At 38.3% G+C, this 24,197-nt stretch overlaps 3 protein-coding genes across 3 annotated transcripts; 2 read left to right on the top strand and 1 right to left on the bottom strand.

The window, feature by feature from the left end:
* The first annotated feature begins 677 nt into the window (after positions 1-677).
* On the top strand, positions 678-5,254 carry LOC104414694 (putative glucose-6-phosphate 1-epimerase). The gene is given in 10 exon segments (XM_039300238.1): positions 678-972; positions 975-1,011; positions 2,018-2,131; positions 2,714-2,765; positions 3,089-3,226; positions 3,444-3,542; positions 3,906-4,003; positions 4,475-4,582; positions 4,677-4,758; positions 4,961-5,254. Coding segments are annotated over 10 exon segments (1,089 nt in total). The 3' UTR covers positions 5,027-5,254.
* LOC104414693 (pentatricopeptide repeat-containing protein At5g66520) lies at positions 5,251-7,299 on the bottom strand. Its single transcript, XM_010025857.3, has one exon. The coding sequence runs from the start codon at positions 7,111-7,113 to the stop codon at positions 5,287-5,289; it is 1,827 nt and encodes a 608-aa protein (XP_010024159.2). The 5' UTR covers positions 7,114-7,299; the 3' UTR covers positions 5,251-5,286.
* Positions 7,300-8,275: 976 nt separating this feature from the next.
* Positions 8,276-14,813, top strand: LOC104417305. Its single transcript, XM_018860872.2, has 11 exons — positions 8,276-10,013; positions 10,281-10,391; positions 10,483-10,515; positions 10,814-10,991; positions 11,078-11,259; positions 11,926-12,062; positions 12,143-12,238; positions 12,946-13,015; positions 13,095-13,169; positions 13,246-13,291; positions 14,374-14,813. The coding sequence occupies exons 1-11, from the start codon at positions 8,694-8,696 to the stop codon at positions 14,433-14,435; spliced, it is 2,310 nt and encodes a 769-aa protein (XP_018716417.2). The 5' UTR covers positions 8,276-8,693; the 3' UTR covers positions 14,436-14,813.
* The last annotated feature ends 9,384 nt before the right edge of the window (positions 14,814-24,197 follow it).

Raw genomic sequence — 24,197 nt, forward strand, 5'->3', positions numbered from 1 at the left:
TTCTCACTTTTATTTTAGAAATAGGAAGCTAAAAATTTTGGTTTCAAATTTTTATACCAAATTTATTTTTTAAATAAATTCCATTTCAAAAATAGAAAAATAAAATTGCATTACTAAATAAATTTTCATTTCAAATTTATTCTCGAAAATAGAAAAATAAAGAAATAAAATTTTTGTCATACGTGCCTCAACAGACTTTATAGTGCCTCCAGCGGTAGTTTGACCAATGTTGGAGCCTAGATGTGCTTCTTATTTTACTGTGCTGGTATCTGCATGCCCTTTTCCCAATCCCTGGCAAGATTTTTTCTTCCTTATACGTTTCCCAATCCCTGGCTAGACTTTTTCTTCCTTATACGGGAAGTAACATTAGAAAATCCATTATTACTTCTGACCAAAAAAAAAAAAAGAACATTAGAAAATCCTTTCACCAAAAAAAGAACATTAGAAAATCCTACCCTGTATTTTCTGCCTCGAGCCTTTCAAGGAACTGTTCAAGTTCCGGAAAGAGAGAAGGAATATGCGAAATATGCCGCGCACAGAGCCACAAGGAATCGACGGCGGAGATTCTTTTCTATCGATGCGGGGACCGGGCGCCGTCCGTCCGATCAGTCCACTGGCCTTCCGTTATATGAACGAATTTTGACTCTCCCCAACTCTAATTCCAAGGCCACTCGCTCATGGCGACCGTTTCTTCCACGACCTCTTCGCTCGCCACTGCTACCTTCCCCAGCTCTCGCCGATTCCCCCGGTCGGTCTCTCTCTCTCTCTCTCTCTGCGATTCGTTGTCCGCAATCGGCATTGGAATCGCGTCGCGAATTTCCGGTTTTGTTGTTGTGTGGCTGAGATCGACGGCTGTCGCGGAGGCGGTGCAGGTACGGACGGCGGTGTCGCGTCGGGATGGCGTTCGCGAGCGCGGAGAAGGGGCTGCGGCGGCGGCGGCGGCGGCGGGAGTGAGCGTGACGGAAGGCGAGGGAAGCTGCCGAAGCTGGTGCTCACCTCCGCTCACGGCAGGTGAGTTGTCGCCTTCTATCGTCGCTGCATTTTGTCGTGCTCTTCGGTTTTTTTTTTTTTTTTTTGGCGGCAATATTGCGAAATGGATCTGAAACTGTGCGGTTGAGGCTGTGGAGGTTTTTGAGGTCCCTGCGCTGGCGGACTTCATGTCGTGTTCTTCGGCGATGGCGACGTTGTTTTGTGCCGCGTTCGATGGCTCATGGTCGTCTTGAGCTTGCGCAACGGCGTGCTTGTTATGGGCGTCTAGGAGTTTCGCGTCGCAGAGTGCAGATCATCCGAAAAAGGAGATCTTTTGCGATGTGCATGTCGGAGAAATTTGGATTGCGGTCTCGTGACGTAGTGCATTCCCCACTTTGAAATGTCTTGTTGTGAATTGTGATTGATTCCGTGGAAGTTTGAGTTGGCTTCGCGTTGTATCTTTGGATCACGCGAATCTGGGAAGTTGACCCCGTGGAGAAATGGGGAAGTGAGAATTTCTGGTGAGCGCAAAGAAAGCAACTGTGCAATGTATACTGGCTGGGCGCTTTCCTTGCCCGATCTTCTATTTCAACCTGGTTTGAATGGCGCAGTGTGAATTCAGTATTTTCGCTTCACGTTCCTCAGGCTTTTATACGTTCGGAGCAAAATGCCTCTTGTTTAACTGTTGAAGTATCCTTTAGTTGGTCAGCCAGAGTACAAGTTTTTAATTGGTGCAAATTGCAAATGATTTCCAAGTGGTTTTAAGCCGCAGTTATATCACAGCTCTATGTTGGTCTTCAATCAATTTGTTTTACTCAGACTCGAGTTGGGGTCTCAAGTGCAGCCCCTTATGCTGTTGTATGGCACCTCTGCTTCAAGAGTCAGAATTGTGGGTTGGCAACAGGATTAACACTGAATGCAATATGTGGATGTGCACTTTTGAGAGGATTTCACTATTAAGTTGACTCTTATACTCTAGATTTTATCATGGTCAAACTTATGATGAGCATGTTTGAGCTTCTTCATTCACTTAGTTCTACCTTCTCAGTGAGGCAGAGATATATCTCTATGGAGGTTGCATCACATCCTGGAAAGTTGCCAAAGACAAGGATCTCCTATTTGTTCGACCAGATGCTGTATTTAACAAGAAGAAACCAATAAGGTGAACTTCTCCATCTTGTTCTCCTTGAATGCATTCTTATAATTTGACAAAAATGTTTGCATGTTGCTTACTGAATTTGAGTTTCGGCAGTTGGTTTGACTAAATTTTGCAGTACTTTGAAGCATGTAAGAACAATTTTACAGCACAGAACGTGATGCTGGTATGAGAAAGTAAATCCATCGACCTTAATTTGTGCCCATCTTTTTAACTATCCCAAGGTATCACACTTCCCATTTGGTTCCATAACTTGAGGCCACTCATGTTCGGTAAACCAATAGTCATCCAATGATGAAATGGGCAACTCATGCGTCTAATCCATGCACCAGCAAAAGACAGCATGCTGTGGCACTGATGTCAAAACTTTATGAAAGATGACATCTCAAACAAAAGTAAAGAAATCACAGAAATTTCATTTAATAGCCCAACTTTACAGAGTCCAAGGATCATAAATTCTATCTAGGTTGATTTGCATAGCTCCAAAGTGTGCTTCGTGTGATCACTGCCTAGTGGCATAATTTTGCTCGTGTCTTTACCTTGAAAACTCGCAGTTTCGCCTGCACTGACTTATATTTTCTGGGACAGTGGAGGCGCCCCACATTGTTTCCCACAGTTTGGACCGGGTCCAATGCAGCAGGTATGCCTTGCCATTTTTCTGAGCGTCTTTATGAGGTTTTCCATTTAGATTCATGATACTTCACAACTACCATGTGCTTGTAGTAATGAACTCAACTTTTGAGCAAGAGCCATCCACCCACAGTTTACCAAGCTTTTGTCACTATTGATTAAAACTTGAGCTTGACCATGACTAGTAATGTTGCACATTTTTATCCAGTTAATACTGGATCATGATTGCTCCTATCTCTGTTATGGCAGTGATGGAGAAATCTTTCTGAAGCTAGCAATTGGTTAATTACTTATGATTTTTAATCCATTCTTTGTTGGCTGCGCATGTTGTAGCATGGATTTGCAAGGAATATGGATTGGTCCGTTGCTGAATCCCAAAGTGAGGATGGAAATCCAATTGTAACCCTAGAATTGAAGGATGGCCCTTACAGCCGTTCCATGTGGGATTTCAGCTTTCAAGCTTTGTACAAGGTGTGACTTATTCCCCAAGCGCAGGATTCTGAGCTTCTGTCATGCTACCCTTACTCACATGATGCAGGAACCTCTGGTTAAATAAAGCTCATTGACTCATTTTTGGGTTTCAAGTTTTAAATTTCCCTCAACCCCAAATCAAAATTTCATTGTTCTTGTGTGATTAAAAGTTTTGTTGCACATGTTAGCTGTTGGAACTAAATTCTCTCTTTTGCAGATCATCTTAAGAGAGAAGAGCCTTTCCACCGAGTTAATCATCACAAATACAGACACAAAACCATTTTCATTCAATACCGCCCTGCATACATACTTCCGTGTAAGTTGTGCGACATAGTGCTCAGTAGATGATCTTAGGACATATATACCCAGGAAAATGTACTTAAATCAGGCTGTAATTTAAAACTTACGGATCAGCAGACCATGGGAGGGTTGGGATCGAGGTGGATGTATGAAATGTAAAGACAATGTATCTATTTGTGGATTTCTATAGGATGAGCACAAATATTGAGCACTGGATTCTAGCAGCAAACTTTGATGTGATTCTGCCTCAGATGAGCCTAATACTTGAGTACATTTCAGACTGTTGAGCAGATGATCATTATTAAAGTGTCATTTGATAGTTGTTACTTGCAAGAATTGTGAAATTCAACATATCTGATCTTGTTATCCTATCAATTAGGCTTCTGTAACAGCTGCCTCTGTGAAAGGTTTGAAGGGTTGTAAGACATTGAACAAAGATCCTGATCCAAAAAACCCACTAGAGGGGAAGGAAGAAAGGTAATCTCTCTCTCTCTCTCTCTCTCGCATCATTGTTCCTGTGACATAATTTTATTCTCTGTAAAGCTGAAAGTGAAAGAAAGAAATTGAAGCCCTGATGGTAAACTTGGCAATTTCTCTGTTTTTTGTGTATCTACACAGCACTTATGACATCAGATAATTAGACGGAAGGAGAAGAACTAAACCGTATATCTAGCATGCATATGTAAAGTCAGTTTGACTATGACTATGCTGTAATTTATTTTCTGCATCACCAGTGTTGAATTCTGCCTAGAAATATCCATTTTTCTTCGAAGTGACTGTGGCTCACATGTTGCCTTGGCCACTCTCATGTTTCCCTCACTCTATCAAAATGCATCACAGTGATGTTACGTTCTCCAGATACATCAGCATGTCCATCAAGCTCATTGCTTATGCATTGGATCTCTTGCTAGAAATTATACTGTTTCTAATAATGCCATATAATATCAGGGACATTGTCACATTCCCTGGGTTTGTAGATTGCATTTATCTCAATGCTCCCAGTGAGGTGATTCTGGATAATGGCTTGGGAGATACTATATCCATCCAGAATACGAAGTAAGTGTGTGTGGAAAACAGCCTAAGATGATTTGTTGGGATTTGGAAAATTTCCTTCTTCCTTATAGTTTACTTTTGGTCCTTGTCTCTATAGTTGGTCGGATGCAGTCTTGTGGAACCCATATCTACAGATGGAAGCATGCTACAGAGACTTTGTTTGCGTTGAAAATGCCAAGGTACAGAAGATGCTTAAATAGTTTATTGTGACTTGTTAAATTCAGGTTGTCTATTTATCATACTGGTAAAGGGTCCGTTAATTTCAACAATAAATATGCAGGCAAGTGTTGACTGAATCGTGTTCAGAAATTTTAAGAAACACTTTATGGGGTGGGTCAGCCATTTTACCTACTGACTATTTTCCTCTTGATTTTGCGGCAGATTGGAAATGTCCAGCTAGAGCCTAAGCAGTCTTGGGTGGCCAAGCAGATACTTAGCGTTGCCTGAAGAGCTATGAAGAAACTGTCCTCGTACTTAATTTTTTTTTTTTTTTTTTTTTTTTTAAATTTCCCTTTGAGTAATCAGCAAAAGAAACCTTGAACACACGAAAGTCTATTGAGCTAGTGGAAATCTCGTTTTTGTATTTTTGGTTTCGCTATTCTAGCCAATTGTATTTTTGTGTTGTAATAATGTACTCCTTAATTTCCTCTGCAAGGAGACTATGCTGCGATTTTTAATTTCTTGTGCTTATATGCATCTGCATTTATTCACCAGAAGTCCCCACAGGTACATATTCCATCTCTGAACAGATGAAAACGAGTTCTATCCCGCATGACTATCTCCCTAGAGTAAATCTTGGAGATCATCTTTGTTACTACATGGCAGTCCTCACAAATACGAAGGTTTTTAAAGACTCGAATGGTCGTCCCTGGTTTGGTGCTGATTAACCCGAATGCAATTGCCAGCCTCTCACTGTGCTGATGAATGGCCACCTCTTTTTCCTCATCATCAAGATCAAGGAGCGAATTCCCAACTTCAGGTCTATATCCTTCTAGTTCGAGTCTCTCCACTATCTGATGCCACATTTGATGAATCTCCTTAAGTTGCGGGTGTTTACAGTCGCCAGCAAAAAAGTCGTGAACGGACCCATTTATGGTAATGCTGCTGCACCCTGGAAATTTTTTAATTCCTTTTTCTTTCATCATTCTTCTTATTCTCACTGCTTCATCCCATTCTCCTGATGCTGCAAAAATACTCGCCGCATGAATATATCGGCCACCATGTCCAGGGTCTACTTCCATCAGTTTCTTCCCAATTACTTTGCATAACTTGACATTCGCGTGCTTTTTGCAGACATTGAGCAGTGCTCCCCAAATGGCAGCATTTGGCTCGATAGGCATTGTCTCAATCACCTCTTTGGCTTCCTTCAGCAACCCTGCTCGGCCAAGAAGGTCAACCAAGCAACCATAATGCTCAATTGTTGGGTTCAAGTTGTGAACTGACGTTATGCTCTTGAAGATTGATTTTCCTTCATCAACTAGTCCTGAGTGGCTACATGCAGTCAAAATTGCAGTGAGAGTGATCGAATTTGGCTTGATCCTTTCTTTCTGCATTTGCATATAGAAATCCAGTGCTTCTCTTGCCTGTCCATGAATTGCAAAACCAGAAATTGCTGCTGTCCATGTGGAGACACATTTCTTCTTTGATTTAGTGAAAACTCGTATAGCTTCTTCCATGTGACCGCACTTGCCGTACATGTCGATCAGTGCACAATCTAGTTCTGGGTCTATTTGTATATGGTTTCTGTCTATATATGTGTGAATCCATCTGCCCTGATCCACTGCTCCAAGATGTGCACATGCTGAAAGTGAACTTACCAGAGCTACATTGTCTGGTTTAACACCTGCAATCAGCATATCCTGAAACAGGTTTAAGGCCTCCTTGTTCATTCCCACTTTCACGAAGCTAGATATCATCGTCGTCCACGAGATTACATTTCTCTCCGGCATTTCTTTGAACAGTTTGAAAGCTACCTCTACTTCACCACACTTAGCATATCCATCGATCATTGTATTCCATGACACTTTGTCTCGTCTAGGAGCCTGGTCAAAGAGGAGGCGTGCAATTTCCATTCTGCCAAACACAGCATATGCATGGAGCAGGGTGTTGATGACGAAGACATCCAAGCCAAATCCCATTTTCACAACTCGCGCATGGATTTGCATTGTCCCTTTTGAGGATGGCAACTTAGAACAGGCTTTGAGTAGGAAAGGTAAGGTGTGAGTATTGTGGGGGACTGAATTACTAATCATCTCGGTGTACAGAAGAAGCGCTTGCCCTGGTTCTGTGCTTTTGGAGTATCCTCTGATCATTGCATTCCACATGAAGGTATTTCGACTGCTAGTCTTGTTAAACAACATTCGTGCATATTTGATATCACCAGAACTCGGTGAGCTGCAGAAAGCAATAAGTCTGCTTAAAGGGATGGGTTCTGAAACAAGGCCTGTTTTGAGCATACTTGCATGAATCTGCTTTAGTTCGTCCATGTTTGAACAGACCTCAAGAAGAGACAGTGGTTGCAAAGGAATAGCCATGGCTGGGCTCTGAATATTTTTGCTTCGAAGAAGACAAGCCAGTGAAGGAGTCAATTGATGAAATTTGGGATGACAGTTTCTGTGGCTCTAATTCCTGCCAATGTGGATAAGGCCTCTGTGATAAAGGAAAATATCAACTTTGTTGCTTCTGATTTGATGTGATATGGTGCTCTGTGTGTGTGTGTGTGTGTGTTGTGTTGGTCTTTTGTGACAGATACTTGTCTTGATTCTGTTGATGGTCCCTTTGCTCTTTGCTCTTGTTCTCATTTACCCTGAAGTTGCCTTTTAAGCTGCAAAACGGCATTCGCCGATTGCTAAGTATTCTGAAAAATGACTATCCGTATTTTTAAGAAGAAGAAAAGTAGTAAATGAAAAATACTTTCATAATCAACAACAATTTATAATGAAAATATTTCATGATAGTTCAACTTTGTGAGTGATACAAGCAATCATTAATGAAAAAAGATTTTTCAAACGTTAGTTTTCTGTAAAAGAAATATAAACGCATTCAAAGCAGGTGTTTTGTAGTTAGTGTCATATTTTTTAAAAGAGGGTGTTGGGATTTCCTATGAGCAAAGACTGAAAAATGAATATTAAGCTTAGATTAATTTTGCTCCAATGAAATATGGATAAAGATTTAGATGTTAACTATTCACAAAATCGGGGGAGAAGAGAGGACCAAAGAATTCATCAAAAAATTTCGACGATTTCAGCTTCTGTAACATGTCAAGATTCAGGACTTCGTGACATGAATATTTTATTCCGAACCATGATGTGACTGCTTACTCAATCATTGAGCAAACGATGAACCAATTCGCTTAGTCGAGATTCATACAGTCTTGTATTCAACGGCCCAAAAAAAAAGGATTTTAAATGGATATACCTTCTTGATCACTATCAAGCCATTTGTACACATTTTTTCAAATTGCATTTTGAACAAAGTAAGTTTTTCCACTTCTTATGACGTCATTAATGAGCAGCAGAAATTCAAGCGTGGGAATGTCGCAAACACTAGTGCAAAAGTAGAATGTCCCGTCAAGACACAGCAGATGCACGTGTGCAGAAGGGAATCTTTCGTAGATGCGCAGAAGTTGAAATTGCAAACGTCGGTTAATGTCGTTGCATCGGCAAGTCCCGCGCACAACAAAGTGGCAAGAAGCAGTAAAAGACACGCTCCTCGACACCGGACAGAGAGATCCGCAACGCAGGACATAGAAATTGCAGGAAAAAAGATTCGAGCTTTATGGCTGTTAACGAGCTGTTATGCGGCCTTCCACGTCTCCAGCCTGCTCGCTTCGTCTTCACCGATGCGTTCGTCTTTGGAACCATCGGATTCTCCCCTTTAACCATTTCCCCACCGGATATATGCTCCTATGCCGCTTGTTGCTTATGCCGATCGCGCCGTTCTTTCCAAAGATCGGCTATATAGTCCACGATCGTACTGTTCTAGATTCTCAGTCTTGCTATATACAACAAGATCATTCTCATTGGGATTCTGGGTCTTTCTCTTATGCCTGTTAAACCTTTCTGTTAATGCCTCGGGTGGGTTCACGAATTCCTGATCTTTTTTTCTCCTGAGAATGGAGAATCCTCCCAAATATAGCAGGCCTTATCTGCTGAAGAGCGGTTATGAGCCGTCCGATACAGAGACGGAGTGGCACGAAAATCCGCAGCGGGAGCAGAGACAGGATGACGACGATTTGGAGTTTGGAGGTCCGAAAGTCGATTTGAGCCGGCCCAGGAACGTTACCCCCCTGAAACTGAGCAGGAGGCAACCTTCCTTTGGTGGGTCTTCTCCTAAAAAAGAAACTGAAGCCGCTTCGGTTCGGCGGAGGCACAGCAGCAAGTCACTGTACAAGCCGAGAAGAGATAATGGAAATGCTCTTTCTCCGTTAGATGGATCGGATGCATGCAGAAATGTCGGTCCTTTATCAAAACCTGAGCACCTGAGGCATATTTCACCTTATAAGCTGGGAAGAGAAGAAAATGCGACTGATGAAAATGAGATTACAAGCTCAAACAGGAAGCTAAATCGTAGGACACGGTCAAGGGACGATAGGGAAAGCCATCAGCAGTTCCTTGAACTGAGTAGAGTAAGTTTGAAATCAAACTACAGTCATCGATCTGTTACTGCACCGAGGCAGAGAGCAAGGGACAGGGAACAGCATAACAACCCAAAGGGAGAGCGGACCCTGTCACCACTGGAAAGAAATGTAACTCAGAAACAGCGGGAAGTGTCTCCCTTGAGAAAACCTTCTGTTGGCGAGATAAATGAAATGGTAGCAAATTTAAAGCTCTATAGAGGTCCCGTGAACACTGCTACTAATTTTGAAAGCACAGATTCCATATCACCTGGCGATATTTTCTTTTCTCACGACCACACAGCTTTGGCATTTCAGAAGAATGTCTTCCCGAGAAATGATGGGCAGGAAACACGTTTTGTTCCAATACCCAAAACTGCTCCACAGAGGGACATTTCTGATCAACGGATGAGATCAAATGGTGGCTCTGACCATAATACACAAGGGAATGCATCTAGTTTGAGTGCATCAAGGTCGATCCCAAATTCAAATTCCAACATAAGTAGACAAAGCATCAACAGAAATAGCATTGTGAGTAGAAAGATAAGTGACTTTAGTGCTGGAACGACTGATAGTATCAAGAAATTTACAGCCAACCGCAGGAAGGGCCAAACAGAAGCATGGTTTGCCTGTATGAGGAAAGGGTCTTGTAGATCCTCCAAATCACCCGAAGCTACTAGAGCCTTTGATGAAGCCTCCTTCATTGAGAAGGCATTTGTGGTTGAAAACCTGAGGCAGTTTTGGGCTGATAAGTATCAACCTCGTTCTCTTGATGGATTCAGTTGCCACAAACAGGAAGCACAACTTCTTAAGAAATTAGTAAGTGTCGCTGCTTAATTGAATCTTATGACCTTCCTTTCCACTGTTTATCTGTGTGCTAGTTGATCAATTACTTTCATTGTGTTACAAGTAGAGAGTACCCTATGCACTAGATTTTCACATTTGGATTGATCTATGTTTATTCCTTTTCTATAAATAGTAGTAATAACATTATATTTAGGCGCTCTTAGCATTGTTCTCTCAATATTACCTGGATGCATGATCTATTGAGACTATATCTGAATTCAAATTCTGTGGGATCTGCAGGTGTCAAATGATGTTTGCCCCCATATTTTGTTGAAGGGTCCTTCTGGATCTGGGAAAAGGGCATTAACAATGGCCCTTTTAAGTGAAATCTATGGTGACCAATCTTGGAATGTACGTCTTTGCTAATAATTTGTATCTGTTTTGCAATTTTATATGTTAACGGATCCGTAGCTGACTGGTGCCTTATTTTCCCTCCCTGTAGGTAACTCATGAGTTACGATCCTTCCATGTCCAGGTATATAAAGATCCTATGGAATTAGAGCTACGTATTTCCAGATGTGAAAAATTCTCACAATGATGGTGTCTCTTGTGCTTTTCCAAAATTCAAGCGACATTCCTCCTTTCTTTTTCCTTTTGTTTTGGTTTCTCCTAATTTATGATGTTTCAACTGGTGCTTTGGACAATCATTTTTCCCAAAAATGACGCTGATACTCCAAAGCAGATCATTCTTGTGGCTGATTGATTCTCCTGTTCTTTTTGAACTAATCGTGACATTCTTGGTTCATGCATATTGCTTTGCTTTCCATACATAGGAGAAAAGGCCAACGCAAGTAATTATTCCGCTGGCATCCAGCCCTCATCATGTGGAGCTGAATGTACATAAAGAAGCCAATTCCAGATTTGCATTAATGGCTTTAGTTAAGGAAATTAGTGGCGATCATGCAGTCATCCCTGAAGTCAGTCGTGCAGGTTTCAAGGCAGATTATAAAGGTTCATCATCTCTTAGAACGAATAAATTCTCTCTGCATTATAATCCTTGTGTATATTTTTATGAGTTTTTATCTTGTTAACTTCAGTAATAGTACTCTATGAGATTGACAAGGCAGCAGAAAATGTCCAGCACTTGATCAAGTGGATAATTGACTGCTATTCGGATTCTTGTAAACTTATACTTTGCTGTGAGGATGATGGAACTATTCTTCAATCGGTGAAAAACCGCTGCAAAGTCATCACGGTTGATGCTCCAACCACTCATGAGGTAATTATACATCGGTTGCTTATTTGACATGCATACCTAAAAACAATATAGATGATCGATTCAATTGAAAATTAGCTTATTTGTTGCTTTTGTTGTCGCTGCTACTTATGATTTAAACTGGAATGTGTGGATCTGCACAGCTTGTGCATAACATTAAAATGGCATATCTTTATTTTTTTCGGCATGTATCCATAGGCCTGTTTATACATCCAGATTCATTTATCATCTCTTACGTTACTTCACAGTTAGGCCTAGCCAGCCCTTGGACTAACAGATACAAATTACACAGATTTAATAGATACACGCAAGTTTATAGTTTGTGGAGACATCTTTGGTTTCCATTTGATAACCAGGCACAAGTTTAACTTATGTAGGAACAATGTCAGAATTAGCCAGGTCATCATTTTATATTATTTTCTTGGTTTGGCCAAAGGGAAAGTATGTATATTTTTAAATACTGTTGGACAGCATGTACAGTGATCCTAAAGGTGATTATTACTATATGCTGGGCTAGTCTAGTGTTTCTGCTTTTCCCTTCCTCTGCGTTAATAGTACGATGAGGTTTATCATCATTAGGTAGCCAAATTATATTCAGTGGACTCCAAATTTTATAACCAGAGCTCGTCACTTTTTTCGTCTCTGCTCATGCCATCTCTCTTTTCCCAGATTATGGAAATTCTCATCCAAATAGCAAGGAAGGAAGACTTTGAATTACCAATGAACTTTGCTGCCAAGATAGCCACCAAATCGAAACAGAACCTCAGAAAAGCTATTATGGCTCTTGAAGCCTGCAAAGATCACAAGTGAACACCATACCATCAAAAGCACTTGCTTGGTCTTACTGAATACTTACAATCTCTCACATGGAAATTTTCCTGTACAGCTACCCATTCGTAGAGAACCAACCAATTCCATGGGGATGGGAAGAGGTACTAGTGGAACTTGCTGCTGAAATTCTGGCTGACCCAACTCAAAAGAGGTATGTATTTCTTGCGTAAGTCATGAGACTCCAGGGCTCGCAAAACTCAACCTGGCAGTGACACGAATCAAAATATAATACACAGAAATTCAAATGTGACACAGCCTCATATGTTTGTTTGAATTTCAGTTGGAATTGACATTTTAGGAATAAATCAGTTCTCTAAAACATAGATAGGGACTAGAAATATGGATTAATATGATAAGTTGAATGTCCATGGGACTTCTCTAATTGATATTGTTAGGAGGAAGCAATTGTGGTTGGTTGATTTTAGAAGAATCGATCATGCTTCTGCTTTGAAGGGACTATTTTAGAATATGATGTTTCTTTCCGCTCCCTTGCTTCTTGTTTGTTTGTAGATCTCAAAATTATGCTTTTCCATGAAAGATAACTTCCCATAAAATTTACGCTTTATGACTTTTTTGGACATAAATGAGACTGGAAAAGATCTGAAGATCAGATAGATAGCATGCCGCAAGCAGTGTGGTCGTTAGTTAAGCAGTCTGCATCTGACAAAGCTCTAATGGAAGTAAGCCTAGGATGATGTAATTCATGTCAGCCTCATAGAGAACGACATGAGGCGCTCTCAACATTTCTTGGAAGTCTTCCAATTTTCTTGGCCGATGAAATTGTAATGGACTTTGTGATATTTCTGCGTATAGTGGATTAAAAAAACCAAATGATCTTGTTCATCATGGTTTAAGCAGATTATTCTTTGTAAGGGGAACGATTCAGAAACTTCTGGTGGATTTCGTGCATCCCAAACTGATACTCCTGGTAATGCATTCGATACCTTTGATGCAATGGCATATTTATAGTCGGAGGTCCTAATTCAGTGTTTATTTTGATTGTGCAGAAGCTTGCAGAGCAGTTTTTGAAGGCGGTAGAGACTGGTTTTAAGAGGGACCTCTACTATTGGCATGCTTATTACGTAAGTTATTTCCATCAAGTTTTGTCGTTTGCTATTTGTTAGCATTGAAGAGACGCCTTTGCCTATTGTTCTACAGGATAAAAGACTGCCAACTGGGACGACTGCTTTACTGAAGTTAGAAGGTAATAGAAAGAAACGATTTCCTATGCCACTGAGTAAATGGAATGCATAAGAAGAACGTGACATCAAAATGCACTTAAACACTGAGTCTGTCTATTCTCTTGGAATATGCTTAGCTTGTTCTGAACGTTACTGCGGAGTTCCAAGGACTCCAACGATTGAGTTTGATCCTGATTTTCTTGAGCCATACGGCGCCGAGCACTGTTGCTACTGTGCCTAGTGATCTGCTACTCGATATTGACTCTCTTCAAAGCATTGTTGCACTGTTCTCTGCTTTAACCCTATTCACCTGTGAGATTTTGGCAGACCAAAATGCTTTAGATAAAGCCAAAATCCATTTCTCAAGCCAACTAAGCTTTCATTTTGCACCTTCGCCACAAGTAAGGTATTAGGGATTGAACAGGGACGGGTTTGAAAAGGCTAATGTGGCCCAAACCCTTCCCGTTAACTTTTATCATTCCCCCAAATCCGTTACAGGTTTTGATATGATATCCCAAACCTGCCTCACTACAGTAATAGGGTTTTTGTCGGGTCAGTGCAATCCGCTGCAGTTTTTCGTAAAAACAATAATCTTATATTAATTATAAACAAACTCATGTTTGGCATATGAAACTATTTATTCGAAACCCATGAATTGTAAATCTCCAATCAGAATTCTACAAAGTGCAAAATATAAGATTAAGCATTTAAAATTAACTATCATTAAAAATCTATGGTCTAACAATAATTAGAAGCTGGGATTGAACTGATGGTGGTTGTTAAAATATCTGATCGTATACTAAATTTGGTTTTTAGTTCTCAAAAAATTTATAACTACGTAATCTAGAGAGTTTTAACAAGGTGGTCCAAACCCGTCCCGCTTTCCAAACCCTCTCTCAATCTGCATAGCATTAGGGTTTGGGCCAGTCGGGTACCCTATTATACTTGCCCTGCTTGCATCCCTAGTAGCAGTGCTGCCTTATACATATTTAATTTATGTTCTTTCTAAGTTGAAAGTCTTAGGGATCCCTTAGAATATTTGCTATAAGCTGCGGTCCCAATATGCATTTTGTTGCTTACTGGTATCACTTGCGACATCACGCAGAATTCGTGGCCAAGTTCATGAGCATATACAGGAAAAGTTCCAGCAGATGTCAGCATGCATGATCGCGGTGGTCCGGGTTCAACTCTTCAAGGAGCTTTCTATTTCCTTCCCCTTTCTCCGAGACCTTCTGCTGAAACTACATGCTGTAGAGTTAGCTCTGGAACTTCAATATGGTGCATTTAGGCACTTGTCCCTGCCTTGCACATCTAGACTCATGCATACGTTCGTGTAAGGTTTAGTTTGGAAGGAGCTAAGTTCGCATGACAGATGATTATACTTCTCTGAAATAATGAGAAAACCAATGAAATCGTGTGCTTCCCTGTTGTTCTACCTTAGTTCCGTGACCTCGGGTGGCTTTCTTTACTATTAACAGAAGCAAGAAACTGCATGTACTTTGATGGCATTGGAACTTATACTCGCCAGTGATGAGTTTGGGCTTTTAGGAACGGGCTCTATGCTGCTCCATTTCATCTCTTGACGCCGGTATGAAAGTTTATATCTGGAACAAGATCGGTACAGTTTTGTAAAGTTTCTGGAGATACGGTATATGTACAAAATTGTCTTTGAATCGGTTCCAAGGACCAATCTTGACGGGTCAAGCTAAATCCCACCTAAGGGCTTGTTTAGGGCTTTTGTTTAGTAAACTAAAATTTGTTTTTCCCAAAAAATAGAACAATTTTTACTCCAAAATTATTTTTTCTTTTTTCCTAACAAAAACAAACAACAAAAAAAAAAAAATTGTTATTTCAAAACAAAATTTTTTAACATTTTTCTCTTTTTCTTTTTCTTTTCTTTTTCTTTTTTTTTCTTTTGCCGGCCGCCGGCCTCGGCCATGGCCGGCGACCCATTGCCGAGGGTCGGTGACGCCTGCCGAGGGGCGACCTCGTTGGAGTGTCGCGGCCCCTGGCGAGGCCGAGCCTTGCCGGGGCCGGGCAACGCCGGCCTCGCAGATCCGGGCGAGGCCAAGCTCGCCTAGCCAAGGCGAGGCGAGGCCTCACCCGCCGGCGAGGCCGAGCGTCGCCGGATCTAGGTGAGCCCGAGCTCGCCCGGCCAAGTTGAGGCCGAGCCTCGCCCAACCACGGCTAGGCTCGGCCTCGTTAGGGGCCGGCGAGCCTCGCCATGGCCGGGCGAGGCTGTTGGCCCCGTTGGCTGGTCACCGGAGGCCGGCGACCCGCCAAAAGAAGAAAAAAAAAAAAAAAAAGAAAAAGAAAGGAAAAAAAGAAAATAAAATAAAAATATTAAAAAATTAAAAGAAATAAAAAAGAATTGTTCTAGGAACAAGTTTACCAAACGCGTGTTTCTAGTCAAAAAATTGTTCCCGGAACGTAAACATTTTTTTTTTTTTTATTTCTGTTCCTTGAATAATTTTTTGAACAAAAACGTTACCAAACACGTCTTTAGTAACTATTTTGTTCCCGAAAACAATTTTTACTTAGAAATTATTTTTCTTTATTATGTTCCATGAACAAATTTCTATTTTTAATATAAAAATGTATTTGATAAGACTCCAAACTCTTTTGTGAATTATTTTTTTAATTTTTTTTAATGATTTTATTATATTTTTCTCTTTTTCTTTTTCTTTCCCTCTTCTTCTCCTCTAGCCACCGATGACCGGCTGGGTGAAGTCTAGTGACCTCATTGGAGTCTCACCAAGCCAAGGCGAGGTCTAACGAGCTCACTAGAGTCTCATCAATGGTTAGGTGAGGCTCTCGCCCAAATCTGGTGAGGTGAGTCTCACTAGGTGGTCGGCAATGAGGATAAAGAGGAGAAAAGGAAAGAAAAGAAAATGGTTTGCCTTAATTTAGGAGTTATTCACTGGACAAAGAAATAACATTTTTCTACTTCTTGATTTCATTCAAAATTTATTCCAAAAATAAAAAAAAATTACTAAATGGATTTTGTTCTTTTTATGTTTCGAGAATAAGAAAATAGAATCTTATATTATTTGGCACATTACCAAACAAGTCTTAAAATTCAGGCCATGATTCCTGATGCTCATATAGAATCTGAAGTGATCTTACTCAACGGGTTCTTCAAATCGAAACCAAACCAAAGGGAAAAGGAGGACCATGGAGCAATAAGATTGGATAATCGCGTGAGAAATTATCAATGTAATGCAGGTTTGAATCTTGGTCGGAAAAGCACAGACATTTCTAGGACACCGTGCTGTAAATAATGGCACAGTCACGATTTGATTTCGAAGCAGTCCATACTTAAGAACAAATACGCGAATATGCACAACAATAATATAAGTTAATTGTCATATAAAGCAAAGACAAATCCCTACTATTAAGGGGACCTCGATCTTTTCGCTTTTATATCCAAGGGCAAATACAAGAAATCTATCTCTAACAACATTATATATAGCCAAAAGAAATCATCAGTCACTACTTTCGAGGGATCTTGATCTTTCTTTTCCACCGCAAACATCCTCAATTACGTATTGCACAAGTATTGTATCCATGGGCAAGCACAAAGGTTATTAGTTCTAGATGTTTCTAACACATTTCGAATTTATAGTCTAAGAGTGTGTTTGGTAACGTTTTTGTTCAAAAATTGTTCCAGGGAACATAAATAAAAAAAAACTATTTTTGTTTCGATGAAAATTTTTTGAACAGAAGAACGCGTTTGGTAAACTTGTATAATTTATATTCCTAAAATAGAAAAGAAACAAAAATACGTTTGATAAATTTGTATAATTTTTTTGTTTCTTTTAATTCTTTAATATTTTTATTTTATTTCTCTTTTATTTCTTTTTTCGTTTTCCTTTTTCCTTTTTCGAGGCCAGCGATTGGCAAAGAAAAAAAGAAGAAGAAAAGAAAGAGAAGGAAAAAATAGGTTAGAGAAAAATTGTTTCTTGGAAGTGTTCTCGGGAACAAGAAACAAGTTTTTCTTATTTCTGTTCCCGGGAACAAAAGTGTAAACAAATGCGTTTTATTCTTTTTTTATTCTACGGAACAAAAGAATAGAAATTGTGTTCTATAGAATAAAAAAAGAACACAAACAAACAGAGCCCTAAGTATCCTAATCTACATCGTCCTTTCTAAAACAAATTCAAATTTTGAAATATTTCATCTTTTCACACATACAGTTCTTTTGGTTTGTATATTTTTATGATTAAACGCTTTTCATTATTCGAAAATTCAAATATTTCAAGGAAAATTTGAAAAAAGGCCTTTGAAATGGGGTCTAATTTATCAAAGTTCTCCCAGACTAAATTTTGGTTCGGAAACCCTGTGAACTTGATCACTTCGATTCAATGAACCCCTTTCTTGTTTTGTCCTGACAATAAAACCCTCGAAGTGTTGCTTCTATCTTTAAGTCCGTGACTAGCTTTTGATCCAATGACACCTTGAGCCCGTTGCCGTTGTAAATAATGGTCGGTCGATGAACATGTGCTCGTTCCATGCACATTTTACGCCTTTCCTAAAGGCATTTCGGTCCAAAAATCGTCGTAGCCTAAGAACCTAGCTTGAAATTTAAAAAACTCTCAATGGACCTTACCCCATACATCTAGCATGCAAGAGGGCGCTGAGTCCACGATGTTCTCACTAGAGCTCTCTTTTCATATGCATTGTTATTTTGCATATTCAATTTTTGGGAAAATAACACTAATAATTCTCGAATTTTGACCAAATATACAATGTTATTTATAAATTTTTAATACGTTTAATATGATCCGGTAACTATTCATAAAAGTTCAATCTCATTCCTCAACTTTCATTTGTTCAATCTAATCTCTCAAATTTTCATAATAAAGTCAAATCAGGCCTATAATTACGTCATTATCCATAATATTTTTTTTCAAAGCATTTCCTAAATGAACAAAATACATTATATCTTTTTATTACATTTTAAATTTTTGTCTTTATAAATATGACGATAGTTCTATTGACGTATATTATAGCTTATGATCTCTATAATTGAAAAAAAAAATAGAACCACATTTGAAGTTGTATCAGGGCGATAATTTTGCTATATTGGTTTCCTACTTTATAGATTTAACTAAATTTAATTAAGAAAACACAAAAGACAAGAGCTTATAATGTTTATCTATCTAGAAAATTTAGATTTATATTAATATGATAATTTATGGATAAATCACTAGCGTTTCTAGATGTACTTATCAAAACACTTATTCTTAAATAGCGGGAATATCGATCCCGTAGAACTCTAAAGGAGGTTCTACTTTATTTTTATAGAGATCATAACTTAAGATATATTAAATGGAACAACAAAAAAGAATGGTAATAAAAAGATAATATATTATTTGTTGATTTAGGAAATGGATTCAAATGAAAAATATTCTAAAATTGAGCAAGAGATTAATATGAAAACTTATGAATAATATTGATAGACTGACTTGACTTTGTGAGGTTTGGAATGAACAAATTGAAAATTTAAGGATTAAATTGAACATTTAAAATTATTTTGTGGACCACATTGAACAAACTAAATATTCAAAGATGACATTGCATATTAGGCCAAAATTTAATGACTAATAATTTGCTTTTTTCCTTAAATTTTCAATCTCCTAATCGTTTCTTTTGAATCTTTGGACTTGGGGCACATATGGGGCTTTTAACGGTTTATGTGAGCGTGTGTAGGATTGGCGAAATGTGTTTTTGGTAAAACATGGACATAATGAGCAATGTTTATTGATGGGCTATTATTTTTTAACGGCTATGAGTTAAGGAGTTATTGGGCCGAAGTGATCAAGTTGGCAATGTATTTTACAATAAAGTCAAGCCAATGAGAAATTTCGAGAACAGACGCCACTTCAAAAGTTATTGAATTACAACAATCCAGTTCATGGGACAAATTAAAACAAAGTCAAATTTGAAGAGGAACTTTGAGAAATGGACACAACTTCAATAAAACTTATGAATTTTTTTTTTTCAATATTTCATGAAAGGGTCATTTTTCTAGTCTTTGGAACTTCAATTTCCTACGTACACGGAAGGCCTTTGCACGTTTGTCAGTTTCAAAGTAAAACGGGAACTTCTGTCCATTCAGCGCTATCCATGCCGAAACTGAATGCCAAATGAGATAAAATAAAATTCAAAAGAAACCCCGCCATAATATAAGGGAAAAAAAAATGCTCTCCCGGCCAGAACCAATCTGGAATTTCATCATGAATATTTGACCTCTGGCCCAAAAGAAATATATGTATATATATCCATAAATATATATAATAATTCCATTATGTCAGCCCAATTTTGAAGTTTTTTTAATGTTATCTTTCAATTTTGCTTTTTTTTTACATATATTTTTCATCATAGGTGGAAGCATCACTTAAGAAGAGAAAGGACTCGGCATTAACAGGAATCATGGTCGCCTTAAGTACGTAATTTGCATGTGCTGTCCGAATCTGTATAGTTTTAATGCAGTCCCACCTTCAAACGGAGAGCAAAAATAGATGAGAAAGTCTGCTCACACATGATGTGCTCCCCACTATGTATGCCGGCCAAGAAATGTCAATGCAGAAATTAGGGTTCATCATTGACAACAAGAAAGATCCCTTCTTCGTACCATTTCGCGATTGGTGTGCACCACTAACTTCAACAAGTCGTTCCGAGGAATTTCAAAAATATTACCAAAAAAAAAAAAAAAATACTAAACTTATTTTACATACCCATTTAGTGTTAAACATTTTAATTGTGTCGATTTAGTCTTAAAACTTTTCACATTTTGCCAAATCAAATCAGTTTGACCAATTTAACCAGAAATTATTAACGTGAACGTTAATGAGACCATGAAGGAACGATTAATATTCACATTATTGATTTTCTATCAAAATTAATTGAATTGATTCAATTAACAAAATATGAAAAATGTTTAGAAATAGTTAGCGCAATTGAAAGATTCATTACTAAACTGACATAAATTTAATAAATTCATGACTTTAATAACTACTGAAGTTTGCCCCGGTAGCCACCCTTCCAACATTGAATGGGAGAGGTGAAGAGTTTGAATCCCCACATTTTCATGGGGGAGTTGGGTGTGGATGATTTAATTTCAAGTGTGGGTTTCGACTTCCACGCCTTATATGAAGGTATGACAAAAGTCTGAAAGTTAATTTTTAGGTAAATTATTTGCAAAATGAGATATTGAAAATTTGATGGCATAATTTTCCATACATTGTACTAAAATGACTAGATACTTACAAAGCCAGTGAAAAATATCGACTCCGGAAAAGATCGAATTCCCGTCGAGAAAATCAAAGGTTTTGATTGATGGTTGTGTCAACTAATAAGTCGAAACTGAAATTGCACAAAGCTCACTAAAAGAAATCTTTCCCTAAAACCCCTCGAATAAACTCAATAAATAGTTGATGTTGAACTCAACTTGCATCCACAGAATGGGGTTGAAACATTTCAAAATGTGATTTTACAGCGTCGGTTTCCATCTTACGACTCGTAGTCACATCATTAAAAAGCAATCACTCATTTTTCTAACACGTAATACTTTAAAATGGTATTCGAAGATTTAATGGGATTTACTATTCGGTATTTGGTCAAACGAGTTGAACCCGCCAAAATCAATTGGAAAAGGACATTAAGAACCGGATTGGTTAGACATATCCAATGAAAACCAGTCCAAACAGCTGACGATCGGGTACAATTTTTTAATAACAATAATAAAAAAATGTTATTATTATTATTATTATTTCAAAATGTGGGTGCACGACATGGAGAGCATGAAAATCAGGAAATAAAAGACTTATAATTCCAGAAATTGATGACAGCTTGAGCCCAGCAGAGATGTGACCCAAAACACAAAAAGTGACCAGCACGGGGGTAGGGGGGCCCCACAGGAGCCCACAGGAGCCCACCTCTTTGTATTGCAATCGCGGGGCCCGCCTGGATTATTCAATTATTTCACCCCCCATCCCCCACCCCCTCCTGCCTTTTTCCTTTTCTTCTCATGAGTTTCGGACAAATTTGCAGGACCAAGCAGCATTTTTCCTTTGCTTTTTCCATTATGCGAATTCGCAGTTGTTCCGAACTTTAGCAAAAGAACAAAAAAAAAAAAAAAAAAACACGCGAGAAAATGTGTCGGAAATTGGACTTTGTCTTTTTCCTTGCGATTTCTTGCTTTTTGGATCTCGGAATAACATACGGAGAGGAAAGAACCGAAACTGGTAAGGTCATAAAGGGCAGGAACGATTGCTTTTTACGTAGAGACGGACGTCCAAGTGAGTGAAAAAGAAGACGCAAATTCTCTCTCTCTCTCTCTCTCTCTCTATCGGACACAAGCAAATGAATAAGCTTAAAACGAGGCTCTTGTTCTCCATGGATGAGAAAGAGAGAGAGAAGGTAATGATGGGACACACAAAGCTTCCAAGATCAAAGAAAAATGAAGAAGGATAGAGTGCGGAAATAGAATAAAGAGTACCGTTAAAGTCTGTCACGAGACGCTGATTAAGCTTGTTTATTTCGATCTTCAAAGATTTGATCGTACGTAATACGAGAGTAATCGGTGTAATGAGAATTATGGATTTTCCTTGATTGATTGTTTAATAAGTGTCCTTAGAGCACTTTTTAACAAGGCTCTTGCCATGATAGGATGGAAACACAAGCTCTCTCGCTTTCCTTTTTAACGAAGTTTCCAAGTTGTGGACAAAGCATGGCTTCTTCTCATGATGAATGTTTGGCGGTGAACTATGTTTAGGCTTTTTGTTCTTTTTTTTTTTATTTTAAGATTTTACTTTTCATCCCAATAAATATATATTTTACATTTAATCAAGTCATTGCTCTTTTTATTTGTCTAATGAAATCCTTCAATTTTCATAAGCTTTCCTCATTAAATCCCTCTTATACCAAACCTGAACAAATCATGCCAACATGATCATACGCCGACATCATAGTGAGACATGGATAAAATTTTCCCGATATGAGTGTTTGAATTAGCTAATTTTTATCGACATCACACTCCGACTTTATTCACATTGGTTAAATTTTATTCATGAAATGCCAATTTTGTTTGAATCATACTTTTACATCGTCCAATGTCCACATTAGCTGAATTTTGTTGCATTTGGTATCGAAGAAACTTTATTATAGAATTTGTATGATTATAAAGACTTGATTACATAAATTAAAAATATATAAAATTGATTAGAAAAGGCTGAAAGTACAGGGATGAAAAGGAATTTTTTTAACCGATCTCGCGTGCTATCCCCTTATTTCCACGGGGAAATATTGAATTGATCATCAGATTAATTATTTATATTGGAAAAGATCAATGACTTATGTAATGAAACTCATCAAAAAGAGAGCTAAGAATGGAAAACTATTACATGGATGTAGACTCATAGCCCGAAAACTTGTAATTGACAATACATAGACAGAGACTTACAGGGCTAATAATGAATTAGGACCACACATGAATTTTGTTTCTATGTTAGCAGTTGCAACATAAATCTTCTGAATGTGTGGAAGCTTCCTTTTGTATAAATATTCACGTTTAGCATGGTCCTACTACTCAATACTAGTCTCTTCTGTCTTAGCTATTATTTATTTATTTTCTTTTCTTTTTTTTTCTCGTGAGTTGGATAAGAGATCTTACTGGCACACCATCATGGATTTCAATAGGCTCCTATATAAAGTTTTTTTATTATACTGATCGATTTTAAATGAATGAATAGAATAAACACCTATAGAATTATTGATGGGAGATATGGGTTTATTAAAGATTTGTTCAGAAAAAAAAGAGTGCTCAATAGCACACGCTAGCACTACCTTAATTTCTTTATGTTGAATTAATCATGTGAAATGCAACTTTAATTTAAAAACTAAAGTAGTATAATGATTGGCTATAAAGATTAGGATGATTTAAATAGTATGTCCACACCCCTTTGTCTAGAGACAACTAAAAGTACATCACAAGATTGTTTCAAATTCAACTTGAATCTGAATATAACCTTGCTTTTAGATTGTCAAAAAAGTATTAGACAAATGCAGTCTAAGCTACAACTAAATAGCATGCACAAATAAACAAAAGAAAAAAAAGTTTGAGTTAATTAAATTTCTCTTAGAGAAAAAGGATAATAGTATAAAAATCTCAAATTGATACTTTCATGACACATTTTCTCGAATCCAAATTTTCATTTCACTTAAAATCCCAGATAGTACTCTCGTGACGCATATATCTCAAACTCATTTCGTCTTGTGAAAATTCTCAAACCGCCAGCTCTACTAATAGAGACTCGATTTGGCTTTAGGAGTATTGGTTTGGGATCTTTCGTAAGACAAAAGTTAGTTCGAGATAAAAGTGTCTAAGGGCATGGATTTGAGGTGTTTTATGAGACAAGAATTGGTTTGCAATAAATTATCACGAGGATCTTAGATAATAATTATTTCATCTAGCATGATTATGTAATTGGATAACAGAATAAAGGCCGAATTTCCATCGTGTTAGTCCCCTTAATACATCCAAAAAAAAGTCGCCAAATAGCGACAAGGACTTTGCATTATTTCTCTTTGCGCAAAAACAGAAGTCCTTATCATCGATTATTAGGCCGGTTTGGCAGCTAATTTTGCCCAACGTGGATGGCACCTAAGTTTCCAAAATGCATGGCCCGATTCTATTTTCTTGTCAATCGCAATTTCGGAAAGGACAAGGAAAAAGCAAACAAAACAATTAGATTCGCCACATGTAAATGTCCAAGGTCTTATTTTGATGGTGAAGTATATCTGTCTTTGAATAGCAAGAGGAACAAAATCATCATAATTCGCGTTGGAGAATGGTTATGTATTGCTGGTTTTTTGTTTTTTGTTTTTTTGGCATTAAATTAAAGGGCTAGTTTGGTTAAGTTGCAA

Source organism: Eucalyptus grandis, chromosome 8 (genome assembly GCF_016545825.1).
Source record: "Eucalyptus grandis isolate ANBG69807.140 chromosome 8, ASM1654582v1, whole genome shotgun sequence".
NCBI classification, from domain to species: domain Eukaryota; kingdom Viridiplantae; phylum Streptophyta; class Magnoliopsida; order Myrtales; family Myrtaceae; genus Eucalyptus; species Eucalyptus grandis.

What these genes read in the sequence shown, in the direction of transcription:
- LOC104414693 (XM_010025857.3), bottom strand. Translation starts at nt 7,113, where the DNA reads ATGGCTATTCCTTTGCAACCACTGTCTCTTCTTGAGGTCTGTTCAAAC.
- LOC104417305 (XM_018860872.2), top strand. Translation starts at nt 8,694, where the DNA reads ATGGAGAATCCTCCCAAATATAGCAGGCCTTATCTGCTGAAGAGCGGT. An exon ending in TTTCAAGGCAGATTATAAAG is followed by an intron (nt 10,992 to 11,077) that starts GTTCATCATCTC and finishes TGTTAACTTCAG; the next exon opens with TAATAGTACTCTATGAGATT. An exon ending in TGCTTTACTGAAGTTAGAAG is followed by an intron (nt 13,292 to 14,373) that starts GTAATAGAAAGA and finishes GACATCACGCAG; the next exon opens with AATTCGTGGCCAAGTTCATG.